Source organism: Leptosomus discolor, chromosome 20 (genome assembly GCF_034619465.1).
Source record: "Leptosomus discolor isolate bLepDis1 chromosome 20, bLepDis1.hap2, whole genome shotgun sequence".
Lineage (NCBI taxonomy): Eukaryota > Metazoa > Chordata > Aves > Leptosomiformes > Leptosomidae > Leptosomus > Leptosomus discolor.
In genome coordinates this window covers 9,793,485-9,809,418 of record NC_141410.1, presented here as the reverse complement: position 1 = coordinate 9,809,418, position 15,934 = coordinate 9,793,485, and the positions used below count along the sequence as shown (strand labels likewise).

Genomic DNA, 15,934 nt, shown 5'->3' with positions numbered 1-15,934 from the left:
AAAACCTATCCAAGAGGACAATATTTAGTGTAGACCTGACCTACTGAGTGGCTCACCTTGCGTTTAGAAAAACTGCCCATCAATGACCGGCTGTGCCTTTTGTTGGTACTGAAGTCTTCCCCAGATTCCACATCATCCTCAAGTTTATTCTAAAGCAACCAAACAGAAAGCAAAATGTAGCAGACCAAACAGAGCGCTACAGACAGGGCATTCAAACATCACCAGAAACAGTTTGGGAAGCAACCCTCCCTAAAGGGTCAACAGACCTGGACCAAACCAATGCAGACTTTTTTTTTTAACCCCAAGCTGAGTAGACTACCTGGTATCCTGGCAAGAATTGTCATCATTTTTGTCCATAGGAACCTTCAGAGCAGACAGAAATCACACAAATACCTAACCTCAATTTTATTCTCATCCAGGCAAAGTCTGGATGCCTCCGTACCACATATATTCCGACACCAGACTGGTTAGTAGCTTAATATTTGAAAAGCACAGTTTAACAGGACTTCTTTCTGCCCATTACACAGTTTTACTACGATACTCCATGGTAAGAAAGAAACAAAATTCTCGTGATCCCTAAAAATGTATATACTTTATTGGTGCAACTGGTTTTTAATATGACCTTACAGTTTCATTGTTTCCTAGACTAATAAAACACAGACTGTTCTGGTTAACACCTGCGCAAAAGGGTTCTTGAAGTCTTGGCCTTGTAGTGGATCTTACAAGAATAACTGTCTGATGCATCATGTAAATCACTAAGCTTAAAAGTACATACAAAACTCATGCCATAGAAAGTTTTGGGAAGCTGATTTTTAGCTCTCATTTAGTTTTAATCCCTAGTTAGTACACCTGCTTATTGTTGGCAGATCTCCAGCGTTTTTCACTTGCACACAGCAATCTTCCCAGGCTTTTGGTGGCTTGTTACAAATTCTAAAATGACAACGCTTCAAGTTCATGAAGTGTCTGTGGGTTGAGTACATTTCTATAAATCAGCATTACTATAAAATTAAAATACAAATATAAATGCACAGAACATAGAGAACTGAGGAAAAAAAAGCTCAACTTTCATATGCACTTTTTATAACAGAAAATAAAATTCTTTCTGTTGAAAAGTCATTTCATGTGTACATTTCATGCTCCAATTGCTGTGTGAGCAAGAAAAAAAAGCATTTGGTATCTGACAGAGATGTTCACCTTGCATCACCATTAACTGGATGAATTCAGCTATGAATCTGAAGTCAATAATATATGATTTATTCAGTAAGCTAATAAACCACCACAAATGGAAACGCTAAACACCTCTTTGTCTGAAGTCACTGAAGAAAGTCATTGGACTTTGGAGAAAAAGGTGGCTAGCATTTCAGTTTATATTTTGAAGGACTGCCATATTTCATTACTCATCTGCAACAACAGACTATCCCTCTGCATCAGATGTGAAGAATAAAAGCTGATAAAATTAAAACCTCATTATTAGCAAATTAAAAAGAAGCTCCTACTAAATGGACATAAATGCAAAAGGTATTCTTCCTTACAATATAGCTTTTTTTATATAAGCAACATGAGGTATCAATAAGATGTCATGAGAAAATATTACAGAAAATATTCCAGAGGAAGGGAACGTGCTTTCTCACATTGAAATAGCCAAACAAGTGGTGGTCAGGGCAGTCATCCAAAAATGGAAAACACAGCTTCAAAATTCCAGTTCTGCCTAAGCCTGACTGGGGGCATGAACCCAGATCTGCCGCAACCCAGGTGGATGTTTTGGCTATCTGGTTATTCTTAAGTTGTATTTTCCTAGTCAAGCTAGAGAGAAGACAGGGACCTAACGGCAGACTCCTCAAAATTCATTGTGTGACTCACACTGTCTTGTTTTAAGGGAAGTGCTGAGCATTCTTTAGTTTCATTAGTTCTGTGACAGCTGCAGACACCTCAGGTGCATTGAGCTATCTTTACTGGGGAGTCTCAAAACAGATTTAAAAGCCCAACTTTAGACATCCACCTTCGAAAGAACAAGCATTATTGCTATGAAATAAAAGTACTATATAGCTACAGAGACAAACAAAACAACAATCAGGTATAGGGGTAAGTGAAGTACGATAAAACATGTTCACCTTCTTACTGTCTGATTTTAGAACAGCCTTTCCTGATGATGGTAGAGTGGTCACTGTAAAATTGTTTGGATCTTCACGGTCACGGATTTTCGATTCTTTTATCAGTGAGTCAAGTTTTTTCTTTGCTATAGTCTCCACTCTTTTCCTGTTAGTAGATGCCTATGAACAAAACAGAGTCATTAAACTCTGTTGTGATGAAAAAAGTGTTAGTAATTCCAGCCAGGATTAATGCAAACTGAAATGCTATATGCAAGACAAAAAGAAAAAAAAAAGAAAAAGAGGCTCTTCATTTGTGTAATGGGAAGCAGGTACCTGCAGCTCGGGACCAGACTCACCGTAAGGTATGGAAGTATGAGGCCCTGAAGTAGATGTTAGATCTAAAGTGTAAACAGATTGTCTGAAGTGATGAGAGAGTAAACCTAATTAAAGCAGTTTTAATTAACCCAGGACTGACCATTAGCAGAGCTATTCAGACGTAAGGTCTGTTACAAGCCAAGGATATGCTCACACAGAAATAGTTGTGACTGAGACGACTCACCATACTGAACTGGATTAATGGATGCCGTGTTTTGCAGCACGTATTTAGTAAAAATTCTGATCTGCCCCATTGTGCTGTTTGATGAGCCATTCTTACAGCAATTTAAAAGTAATGGATACGTGTGGAAACTCTGAGTATATTGTATTTCTCTCACATTGGGGTTGAGGGACAGCATTCACATGCTACAGCTGCAGAGTCACCCTTAACATAATAGATGCAAGATTCTACTGGATGGAATGGGAGAAGCTTTAGAGTCTTGATTTCAGCAGTTGAAGGGCAAAATAGAAAAGAACTCCTGTTCCCTCATCCTGTGCCCACCATAGCCCATGTGAAGAAGTGAGAGAAACAATAATAGAAATCCAGAGTTTTCTTTTTCATCCATGAGGGATAAACTCACAATCCCAGGTCATTTAAGAGGTGACAGATTGTGTTTTCTCAGTAGGCCTTGAGAATTCCCAGATAAATTTGTCATGATTTTTTGAGCTTTTCAAAATTTGGCTTGGAAAGCAAACCAGATGTAGCAAATCTCAAATTTAAAGCATTAGTAAACCTCACAGCAAAGTGAATTGTTGGTAATTAAGACAATGAGGTCAGCAAAGCAATCCCTACTGAGCCTTTAGTGAGAATAATGCAGCCAGCCATAACATGTTACTACCTACTTTTATTATGAAAGATGACACTTTTCTTACTGGCATTAATTTCTCCATCCATTTAATGGAAGAAAAATAAACATTATTTGACATGTCTTTATAAATAGCATATGTGTGGGCTAAGTTGAAAAGAATCATGTCAAAAGTAATTTCCAGCAATGAGACACCTGCTAACATTTCTGCTTGTTCAGGCATCTGGATTAGAATCCTCTTGAAACAAACCATCTCTAAGTCTGGGAATTATCTTGCAAAATCAGGATCTTAAGTACCACAGCACCCCTGATTTCAGCAGCGTTGTCAAATCACCTGACTTGTTTCCTTTGGGTGTTGGAAACAGCCTGCCATGCCTGGGGTAAAGACAAAAGAACTAGAAAACACAGGAAAACACGCTGAGTGAACTTGGCTGATCACAGTGAAGTTTCCAAGGCAAGAAATGTCCAATTCTCATTTTATTCAGTTTGCGTAGTTCTAGTTTCACTGTACAGTCCCTAAGTGGGTTGTAAAAGCTTTTGGTTGGCTTTCAACTCATTTTCTCCCTGTTCAAGAGGGCTGTGCCTCGATACCAGCCTGATCTCACAGAGGTGGAAAGCCTGCTGAACTGCATCACCGCTGGCTGTACAATGCCTTCCACTTTGAAAAGCTGCATCATGTTAACAGGAGTGCTGAAAAACATGAAGTACTAAAACATCACAGATCTCAGCTTTAAAATATTGAAAAGTGATATGCTAAAACATAGTAATTTAAAAAACCAAACAGATCATTTTTCCCCTTTGGTAGATTATTCATAAAAAGTTTTAGATGAAAAGGATCAAACCCACAAGGCAAAATGAGGAAACAGCCTGAGGGAGAAGAGGGCTGAAAATGCAATCTCTCTCCAAGGCAATCTAGTTTATGCGGTTAAATGGTTTTGCTGTGTATTTTATATTGTCTCTGTAAGATGCAATGTCACTTGCCAGAAGATTAAAGTGACAAAAAAATTAACTTTTTAAAAGGATGAAGAAATAAGGGATTGAAGCAAGCAGAGATTAAAATAGCGTTCCTTTTTAACACCTCCTTCCAGTAAAAATCAACTAACCCAGCATTCAGCAAACCAAAGGGATGCTCTGTAACAATGACCACAATTTGATATAAGTAGAATTTTTTTTTCTTTTTTGCATTTGAGGGGAAGATCACTATGATGCAATCAAGAATTATGAGATATCACTATTTAAAATATTAAAGGACACAAAATTACAAACTTGAAACGTAACCACTAGACCTGGTGCTGCCTAGTATGCACTTTTGTTAAAGCCGTCCCCATGAAGGTTTACAGCCTAAAAGACTTGTGATGAATCCCAAAGATTAGATCATATCCACATTCCAGAAAACTCATACAGTTTCTTCACACTGGGATGGGAAAATTTAACATGCATTTATACTCAAATGGTCACTTAACTTACATCTCCATTCATCAGCTTACAGTCATCATCAATCTCATCAGCACTGTCCTCATCAGAAACTTCACCTTCCTCTGCATCGTCACTGATGTTGGCTGGAAGTTTCTTCCCCTAGAAGATAAAATGATGACACAGACAGGTTAGCATGGCAGCTCTTGCTATCACACTTGGAAAAAAAAAAAAAAATACTCAGACCATGCAACCAGGTTCTTCTCGATTGAGAAGACATTTGTTCAGAACCTTAAGTACCAGGTTCTCAAAGACTGCTTTTTGTGAAATGGTTTAAGTTAGGGTATAAGTGGTAAGCGGGCAGAAATCACAATCATCACAAAGAAAAAGAGGGATGGAACGAAGGAAGCAGGGTTTTACCTTAACCAGTATCTTTCCTTTAAGACTCGCTGGTGAAGGGAGCCTGGTAGAATCATCGTTGTTCACAGAAGACAGATCCAGTTTGTCTCCCAGAATTTCTGTAAGATACTGAGCCATCTTCTTCTGCTGAATGACACTGCAATGGTTCTCAATCGACAAGATAACAGGGTACCTGGCAGAGACATAAGCAAGTATCATCAACTGCAAATGCAGCTTTTATAGCATTAAGAGGATGAGGGTTATCACTCTCTTGAGCCATTCCTGAAACAGGCCTCACCACCAACGAAATCCACAGGGGTCAGGTAAATCAGCGTGGGCACAGGACCAACACCCCACCACTCACCCCAAACTGAATGGTCGATTTTTTGACAGCCACAGGATAATTAAACTTCTGCAATCTGATTTGATGTATTTTTCTTCTCCAGAGCACACTTTTAGCCTTCCCACACTACCCAGCCCTGACCTCCACTTCCTATGGAAGAGATCCTAGCAAGCCATTCACAAGGAAAACCTGCACAGCCAGTGCCTCCAACTCCCCTATCGGTGCTTCAGCTCTTCTGTACTCTCACAGGTAAAAGCATATAAAGGTTCCAAGAACTGAAAAGATCCCCAAAGGGGCTTTGACTTTACCTTCCCACTTCCAACCACAAAGAGATAAAAACCTGTTGTTTGGGTTTACCAGGTTAGGTTTATTAGGTTAGTATTTATTAGGCTGGCTCTTCCATGGAAACTTTTCTAGCTAGCAACAGAGCAGTGTCATACAAGCAAGCCTGCAGATAAAGACTCTCTTACAAAGACAGTAAGTGTTATTTCTAGATTTAGTTTTATTGTTGTCCTTTAATGTTGATTCTCCAGGCTGAGACCAAGAAATAACAATGCTTGGTTGTTTGAAAGGCATCAAGATAAGATTTGTGAAACATTAATTCCAGTGTAGTTAGTGCCATGTAAAAGCACACTGAAGATGGATTTCTGTTTAGAGATGATACAGTTTTAGGATGAGCACAAAAGCCAGTATTAAGTGAAGTTTTGCAGGGCTGAATTATGAGGGATTAACTAATTAAAAACTAATTACGAATAAAAATGTCTATCCTGACATCTGGCCCTCATTAGCTCCTCATCAGGAAAAAACAAGGCTTTCAGCCAGACAATGCCTGCAGGACTAAACTTTCCCAATTGATGACTATAGTTAAACTCCTAGCTTTGCCTGAAGCTAGTTCCTTAGCTGAATTTGCAGCCTACCAACAGCTATGCCTCCAGCCTATCCTGGGAAAGAAAACATCTGCAAGTCTAAAATAAGCTCCATTCAGTACCAAACTCTGACTGAGCATCAATACCTACCAAGAAAAAAACACACCACGAATAATAAGTTGTAACGCGGTCCCAGTTAACCTTTCCGTAAAGCTTTTAAGAGCTGCAACAATTCCGGAAGCATTGCCGTATGTCCTGCTGGCCAGCTTTCCTTTGATTTCACATGTCTTTAAGCAAACTCCAAAAATTTCAGGCTCACAATAAGTTTATCTGGGCTGAAATTTCAGTGCAAGTTTAGCTCTATTAATGAAGGCAGATGGACTGCTTCGGAGAAATTTTTACGGAGATAAATTGGTTTATCTTTAAAAAAAAAAAGACAGATTGACACACACATTTTGACTCTCAGGAGGAGAACAGTACTGCCAAGGTACATGAAACTTCCCATTGTCTAATTCTCTGAGCTTCTGAGCAATGTACAGGTAGGGAGAACAACCTTTTTCTCTTGAACAGTCTGCTTTCTCCACAATTGGACTACTATCTCAGTATTCCTTTGCTGCCTGACTTACTTCCTATCCCTGGAGCAACCAAGTGCAACCTTGGCATCACTGGAGTACACATCCAGAGCGGTATGCGGTTAAATCGGCAGCCATTCACTAAAAACTTTCACTGTCAAAACACATTGATCCTCTGGTCTTCTACAAATTGGGTAAAGACAGACCCACAGTTATGTACAGAATGCCCCGACTCAGTCAGTTTTGCCTTGTTATTTCTTTCTGAAGGCTTTCTCCCCACAGAAAACTCCTTGAAATTCTGTCTGGCACATGCAGGAACAGGTTAGATTTTCACTAACTGCCTTTACAAGGATGCCAGGGGACACTCCAGTTCATAGCCCTGAGACTCAAAAGTTGGCAGACTGCATACATACTCGTTCTTGATAAAGGCATATTTGTTGATTGTTTCAATCACATCTTTGAAGAGAATTTTGGAAGTCAAAGTGTATCCATGGTGGACAATTGGTTCACCGTCTGGCCCGTCCCAGCAGTCAACTGTAGAACAGAAACAGTGACATCCATCAGACAAGTAACACTTGGGGCCACCACCTGTGGAAGACTGTGAGACCCTGCCATTCCCTTCAGCCACCCAGCCAGACATGCACCCAACAAAGCATGGTATAGGCTCACTCCCACCCTTCATCTGTATCTCCCTCCTCACTGTGCTGAACGTCCTTCCTCTGAGAGGAAACTTCCTGGCCTTGACACTCTACTGGGCACAGATGACTGTTCCCACTGTTTGGGAAAGCCCCAGTCAAAAAAGCTCTCCTTGTAACGAGTGCTGAGGAGTGCTATGACAGGAAGAGAGATGACAAAGCATAGCAAACCATAATAATGGCCTTCTGAAAAATTGTGAACACACTTTGATGGTCAGGACATTAAAGACGATTATGAAACAGGTACTGCCTTAGAAAGGCGCTACAAACATCAGAAGGGATTTCACATAAAGGCGTCTTTTCACTCGGTACCAATGACACTATTCTTAAAATGTCTGCCTTATTTCCACGCTCAAGAAAATTAGTTGATTATATGGCAACATTATTTTGTTCTTTATGAGGGGAAGACACCATTTTACTAGGCTTTTCCTTTACCCGATTACCATGTGTTCTGCAGAAGTCATGTGTCTTCCTTTACAGAGGAGAAACAAAACTAAGGAGCCTACTGATGGTTCCTTCTTGACCTTTACCTTCTACGCAACGACAGCCAGACTGTAGCACCCACGCATACATGTCCACTCTAGACTGGGACATCAGCTGATCTCCCATGAGGTAGGTATTATGTGAAGAGGTAATGAAATAGTGACTCAATGGATAACTCATGTCCTGATGCACTTGGTAGTGTTCTGGGTTGAATATGTCCCCTGACGGACTCCGCATGTAATTGGTGAAACCTGTAAACAAACAATACTATAAATGACACCATTTTATCCTTCTTTGTTGCTGTAGCCTTCCTAAAACCAGGCTAAAAATGCACCCCTACATTCACCAGCACGTTCACAAACGTGCAAGTAAGATAAATATATAAACAGCACCACTACATCCCAACTGTCACAGTGACCGACTGCGATTACTGATTTCCAGAAATTTCTAGTTGCTTTGTACACTTCCCCGCTCCACCTTTCCTGAAAAAATATGTCTATTTAATCCAAACCTGACAGTTTAGGCTTTTAACTGTTGTCAGAAGATTCTGCTGGGACATTAAATTCCACAGCATATAAAAGACTCCAGAGCTCTGTGGTCATAACCTGGCATTGCTCCACAGTGAAATGAGTCGAAAGATAGAAGGTATTGTACTGCCCAGAGACAGTTTCTAGTGGCCCAACACATTTTGAAGCAAGGGAGACACTCTCCTCTATTTCTCCTGAAAATACCAGAAGAATGTCAACATACATTGGCTTGTACAAGCAACAGTCTCTAATTTTGATACAGGCATGTGGATGGGAGAGATCTGCAGTATTGTATTACTGTCACTTTGTGAGACTGAAGTTCACTCCAGACTTCACTCCGAAAAATCGATTATCTGTAGTACTTTTAGTGATGCTACCAGAAGAGTTCATTTTCTGAAGTAGTGGGATGCTTGCAAATCACGTAGACATCATCACAGACAGATCTTTGTATGAAATTGCTGCTTTCAGATGACCAGTATACATCTGTGCACGTATACACAGGCACTTTCATAAGACGGACTAGCATTACAAACTGTAACTTCCATTTCAAACGTCCCCAAACAGAACTTACATTTTGCCACTCTTCTCTATGACAACGTTGCCACAGAAATGGACAAGACTGATTTTCAAAACATCCTAGAACTTTTGCACAGAATCTAACTCCTGAGGAATGTACTCTGTCTGGGGAGTCAATAAGATCTGGCAGAAGATTTACTATTTAGGGGAAAAGGATTTAGAATCAGTCCTCAAAATAACAGCTACCATCATGATGGCACAGCATTATTGTATTCAGAGTGAAGGCTTTAGCAGCAGAGGTCATGAAAGCATGCTTCTAGGCAAATTGCATCTATCAGCCCACTTCACATATTTACTCTGGATCAGATCACTCTTCTGGCTAAAACTTAAAGGATTTCAAAAAATACCTGCAGGAATGATGCAACAAAATTCTACTGTACTTTACAAAAGCACAAACAAAGACACAATCAGCACCAGCTGACCTTCAATGACTGCTGCTTCATCATGACATGCACCTTGAAAAATCTTCCCAAGAGTACCAATTTCCCTTTGGGTTCCTCAGCAAATAACAGATACTTTAAAAAAACCCTCTGAAAAGTAGGTGTGTATGTGTGTATATATATATATATATATATATATATACACACACACACATACACACACACACTCTACAGAACATGACAAAATTCTATGGCTACATATTATGCAAATAAACGCAATATTCTCATAAGCATGTCAACAGTTGCCTCTCTCTTACAAAAGCTACACGAGCCAGCTTACCATCAATCCCCAGAGCTCCTTCCTTCTTGTTCTCCAGGCACGGTTCAAACTTGCTGATGATTTCCAGGCAATGTTCTTTAGTCACATTCATCATCTGTAAAAGTAGAAAAAAAATGAAGCGTTAACTAATTATCACAGCTTCTCTTAGCCCTTTTCTCTGTGTACAGTTTAACAACTAACCAGCTTATCCATAGTGGTACTAAGGATTTCCAGCTACCCAGCGAGATTCTCACTCCCGTCAATCACTGTCAGGTCAGATGAGAACTACAGTGCTTTGTGAAAAGTTTCTGTCCTATTGGCAGCTGCCTGATCACAGCCAATACGGACAGAGTTCTGCTTTGTAGGTCAAATCTGGTTAGTGTTGTTAGGCACACAGAGCATCCAAACAGAACAAGCTTTGTCCAAACCAATGGGATTTCTTCTCTTGTAGGATTAAAGGATTAGTTTGCATTATCAAAGGGGTTTTACTTTAAAATAAACCAAGAAAATTGCTCATCGTTATGCAGCAGAGAGAAAAATCAGTTACTAGCAGGGTAACAGAGAATCAGGACATAATGGTCTCAAAGCTCCTTGAGGAAATCTGCTAACTTCAAGGTTGCTTTGCATTCTCAACTGAAAAAGGAGAGTACAAACAGCAATAATACATGTTTGTAAATGTTGTCATTTATAAAGGGCCATTTATGATAAGCTGTAGCTTTATTTACCTTGCAATGTTTTCATAATTCAATTTTAAAACTACTATTTAATACTCCTGCTATTTACTGTTGATTTATCCTCTAATTATTACCCCTGCCATTATTTAATATTCCTGTCCTGAGTGGTCCAGCAAATCCTTTCCATTAGATGCTGTACATGGCACATGAAAACACAGCCCTTGTCACCAGAGGGGACTGCCAATAAAGTGACCAAGTTGATGACTGTTTGGGAACACAGTATCTTTGCTTAGGGGGAAATGAAAGCACCAGCATATCTGCTACCAGATCAATGCCTTTTCTGGGGGTAATTTAAAACCTAATAAAGAAAAGTAAAACCAGAGGATGAAAAAACCCCTAACCTTTTATTTGCCCATACATTCTAGGTTTGCTGGGTCCAAAAGACAAAGCTCTGGAACAACAGAAGGTTTTCCTGGTACAGTTTCAAAGGCACAGAATGAACACTTGCTTCCCCTGTCCGTACTGTATGAGAAAGGGCAGCACTAGGCAAGGGAGGAGCCCCACAGGCATGAGTGGTGCACATCAGTGATTAGCTGAGCTGATTCGTGTCCGGTGGCGAGTGTTCATTTTCCTCTCACCATCTGGAGGATCAATTGACCAATGAAATGGAAACATACCCCGTTTATTTAAAAGGGTAACTGCCAGAGAGGTGGCTTTTTTATTCATTCATTTCTTAGACGTTTGAAACTGATGGAGATTTATGACTTACAGGTACGCGGCTTCAAAAGAGATCACGAGAGGAAAAAGGCAAAGATGAGCCAATGCATTTGTTCCTGCACTGACTCCATCTTGCTGTCCAATTATTTTTCCTCACTTCAGAATCTTCCCCAAGTCTCTAGATAAAAGATCATAGGGACCTGAGGAAGTCATCCAGCCCAAAATCCTGCTCAAAGCAGGGTCAACTACAAGGTCACAGCAGTTAGCTTAGGGCATTACCTAGTCTGGTTCTTAAAACCTCCAAGGATGGAGGCTGCACCTCTCCAGGCAACCTGCTCCAATGGATGAATGTCCCCACGGTACGGATATCAGATGCCTTGCCATTTTCTGATCTGCCAAATTACCACGTACCAGAAAGACACAAACTTGTTCTGACCAAGGGGTTCATTTGGGTTAGGAGTAAAAATGTCAGGCCTCCAGGCAGCTTGGTTACAGACTCCTAATGCCAGAAAGGTTCAAGTCAGTGATGGAGGAAGCAGATCTGTGGGCATGGACGTGGCACATCACACACACAGAGATAAGTAACTTAAGACAAATTAACGTGTCCCAAAAAAAACCTTCCCAGGCATTAATAATCCTCTCAACAGCTCTTCAAAAACAATCTTCCACTTTACAAACTGAGATAGTGTGACGAAGTAATTCAGTGTCTCATCATGGACTGTGCACTAAGTCAAAAGCAGAGCCAGAAACACCATCTTTGCACCAAGGTACTGAATGCTGGGAAAAGACAGATCCTGATGGAATTGTCCTAACACATGAAAAAGAAAGAAACTGTAGAGACTATATTTAGGGGCACAACAAAAGAGCCTACAGGAAAAAGAGGTAGTGAGAGCAAGAAGATTCATAAACAGTCATGCCAGCCTACAAGATGAAAACCAAGAGGCATCTAACTGTATTTTTCACACGCACGACAAAGTTCCCACCCCTTTTAAAAGGCAATGCATCCCCAACAGCAAACAGGAAGGCCTGCAGACTGGAAATCTTCTCCTGGCATGGGCCCACCTTCTGTTCAATCTCCAGAAAGCGTCTCAGGTCATCTGTATCTAGGTAGTCCTTGTGGTTGCTGTAGGTGAGCATTAGCAGGTACAAATCGCGTCGTGTTGACATCATCTTATAGAAGGCGCAGAACTCGTCGAAGCCCAGCGTGCCCTGGTTATCATCCGTATCAGCCTCCTGCATTACACAGCAATAAGACAATGAGAGACCCAATTGCTCAGCAATAGCCCCAACAAACTTTAAATAAACAAACTCCTGCATGAGAACAAAGCAACACCGAAATTAAACGCAGGTTGATACTGCCTGACGTGGCTACTCACTGTATGGCCTGCTGGAACAGATTCATTTGTCAGGCTGATGCTTGTCATATGAATGCTTTGCACAGATTTCCCCTTCGAACCTCTTACACATATGCATTAGTGCATGAGCCAAGAAACAACTTTTAAGGTCTTTATTGTTCCCTGCTTGAAGGATTTCTTCTATCTATGGCAATGAAGCAAGACAGTGTACCCTGCCACATCGAACAGAACATGTCTGGCAGAATTACCCACTCATAGTTTCTTGAGAAGATCATTAAAACCCAACTCATCTTGAAATTAATTTTACATCCAGGATTTGGGAGGATATCTGTTACATCCACAGCCATAAGCTAACAAAATCTGCAAGAATACCAATTTTGCAGTAAAGAAGTCATCAGTAAATGACACTATATTCTCTGGTATATCTATCCCCCACAACACGTATGTTTCTTGGTTCTTTACCTTTTGGGGTCAGGTGCCCCAGCCTGTGATCCAAACCACCCTCAGCTGTACCAGCAATACTACTTACTGTTTGCACACAATGAAGACAGAATTTCTTCAAAGAAATCTTGTGAGAGTCTGCTCACAATGGGATCCACCCAATGATATAACTATTTGGAGGAGAGATTATGGAATTACTCTGTTTCCTAAAAGCCTGTTCCTAGAAGCATGACAAAATGAATGAGAAATTCTGCCAGGGGAAAGTATGAAAAAGGAAAGCTGCAATGTTTCCCAAACAGGATAGACGACACCTGCACATTTTATGAAAAAAAGCTTATCTAACACTCCCTACTTCGTTCTCAATAGAGTTGCCAGCATATTGCTTCGCTCACCTTCACTGCAGACATGTTTAAGCACGTTTCAGGCCACAAAATTAAAAAATAAATCTGTCAGGCAAGCTTTTACCAAATCTTCATTTTTCCAATGAATTTCTTTCATGTACTGCCATACATGTGCCCTTGTATCAGTTAAAGAAAATGCCTCACAACCGTGGAGAGCAGCGCTGAGCAGCCCTCATGCGCACTTCTGTCCTGGCAAGCTGACATCAATGCACAGTTACTTGCCCAAGAACCTTCATTTGGCACTGCCAAACCCCTGCAATTTAGTCGAATGCACCCACAGAGATTTTTAAAAACCTACCAAACAGCCTCCTCTTTCCTTGCTCCCAACGGACACCCTGCACTTGCTCCCTACTCTTTACTCTTGACAGGCCTCCCCGTTTTGTCTCCTTTCACACTTCAGTAGTTTCAGAGTCTGCATCGGCTACAACACTGAGGCTGACTGTACTACGGAGGAAGTGACTGGAAGAACGAGGAATCATGGAGTCAGAGATGAAGCTTCTTTAGGAATGAGCCCCAGGTGAAGATATGAATGCATTTGTGAGCAAGTAGCAGCTAATAAAAATGGGGTTTCCTATTGCAACTATGGCAGGATATTTCTAAACAACTCGCTCTGCTTTTAACTAGAAAAATTCATATTCAAGGTAACATTCTTCAAGACCTACATCTAATCTACCCTATTACATCTTAAAATACTTGGTGTAGCTATTTCATTAACTGAGAGATTTGATCTTTAATTTCAAGGCTGCTTAATATTCTGGTTTAAGCTATCAAATAGCAATTATATTTTCAGTTAAGAAACCAGCTCAGTTTCAGTTATGCATTGCATGTGGAAAAAGCAAACCTCTTCTTTGCTAACAGCATGTCTAAAGCACCCGATATGTGCAGTAATTGCCATCGATTACTAACAGTAAAAGCAGAACACGGCGCACAATAAGCACAGATTTTTTCCCAGGGAAGTTTTACCCAGTCTCTTCTATTTGGCTTGCATCAAAACCTAATGGTTCACCCTGGAAAGAGAGCCACTTAACCATTTTGTGTAGGGAAACAACCAGGACCTAACACGGCAGGACATACTCTTGCAGGGACAGGACTACAACCATTCATCCCAACGGCCAGTACTTTTGGAATTTAAAGAACTTTGAGCTGGCAGAAGACAACTGTCTTGCACAAACTGCTGTTTAATGCAATAGCCTCACATAAAACTGTTTAGGGTCATAACCTTACAGGTCTTAATCCATCAACGGAATAATTTATCACCTGCAGAAGTGAAAGAAACTGGCCTTTTTTCTTCCCAAAACAAAAGCAAAGGAAAGGGTATCTGCATGTTCCTGGTGACATTTCACTCCATTCAAAAATGTCTTTTTCTATTTGGAAACGTTTATGGTGTTATAACGCAATAGTGTGCAACACGATGGGCAGAATCTACTTTCAAAATTCATTCTAGTTCACATAAATTTTATGCAACAGAAACAGCCAATGGCAATCAAAACGAAGGCTGGCATAGTAAGGGCAGCGCGAAAGAAGTGAGCACCCAGTTTCCTGGGGCACCTGTGTGCTATAAACCTTTTTTCTCTTTTATTCAGTAACATACAGAAAAAATACTCAAGTATTTTAACTCTACTTCTAAACTTCTGTTTAAATTTCCCCCCCAGCCGCAAACTCTTTTTTTGGCAGGATTTTCTGCTCTTAAAGAACCACCCACGCAAACGATGGGTAAAATGTTAGCCCGATGCATACACTAGGATAACCTGTATCAGCTGATTACTGGAAACTTCCCAGTAGCCTTTCCTTCCCTCCCCACAACGTTGCGTTGCCGTGGTTTGCAGAGTTATTCCGTTTTCCATGCTCCATTTGAGCCTATTTTACCATTGCATCAGCTGTCAGCAGGATGAAAGAGACAGCAGAAAGAGTTGTAAGTTAAAAATATTTTCAACCCAGAGGCATTAGAATACTTACATACAGCCAGTGAAGGTACCTGGTGTAATGCCTTTTTCTACGAATCACAATTTATCTATGACGTGTTTCTGGAGCGCTTTTCAATTTACCAAATGGACTGTGTAGTATCTCTCAGCAGAGTGGAAACAAACCAGCTGCTGAAGTATTTACAATCTCTCTCCTACTAGGTTTCATGTTAAATCTCCAGCAGCTCAACCCTTGTTCTTTTAGGAAAAAAAAAATACATTTTCGTTTCTTACCTTAAACATTTGCTTGACTTTTTGTCGGGGTAGGTTCACGTTCAGTTTGTGCATTAGCTGGAGCACTTCATTGATACTCAGACTGCCATCACCATTTTTATCTGCCTCATCAAATGTCTGCTTCAACCACATTGGGCAGGAGTTAAGGAACAGCATGGAATATTAAGGGATATTACTGAACATGATGTATATAGGATTTTTTCATGTTAGGAAAGACTGTATATGAGACTGGGGATGAAAGAAAGTTCAAGGTAATACATGACATAACTCTACTCAAGTTACTTCAGTAGCAGTTTCTGGACTCACT

At 40.5% G+C, this 15,934-nt stretch overlaps 1 protein-coding gene across 2 annotated transcripts in view; it reads right to left on the bottom strand.

Annotated features, from left to right (window-relative positions):
- PLCH2 (phospholipase C eta 2) overlaps nucleotides 1-15,934 on the bottom strand; it is an 83,112-nt gene that overhangs the window by 20,697 nt on the left and 46,481 nt on the right. For both annotated transcript variants that reach the window (XM_086475957.1, XM_086475958.1), the window contains exons 4-12: nucleotides 15,628-15,757; nucleotides 12,298-12,468; nucleotides 9,866-9,959; nucleotides 8,090-8,293; nucleotides 7,278-7,398; nucleotides 5,105-5,276; nucleotides 4,739-4,846; nucleotides 2,112-2,270; nucleotides 57-149 (exon numbers count right to left, since the gene is read on the bottom strand). In XM_086475957.1, coding sequence (XP_086332083.1) covers nucleotides 57-149; nucleotides 2,112-2,270; nucleotides 4,739-4,846; nucleotides 5,105-5,276; nucleotides 7,278-7,398; nucleotides 8,090-8,293; nucleotides 9,866-9,959; nucleotides 12,298-12,468; nucleotides 15,628-15,757 — 1,252 coding nt within the window. The remainder of the gene's footprint in view (nucleotides 1-56; nucleotides 150-2,111; nucleotides 2,271-4,738; nucleotides 4,847-5,104; nucleotides 5,277-7,277; nucleotides 7,399-8,089; nucleotides 8,294-9,865; nucleotides 9,960-12,297; nucleotides 12,469-15,627; nucleotides 15,758-15,934) is intronic.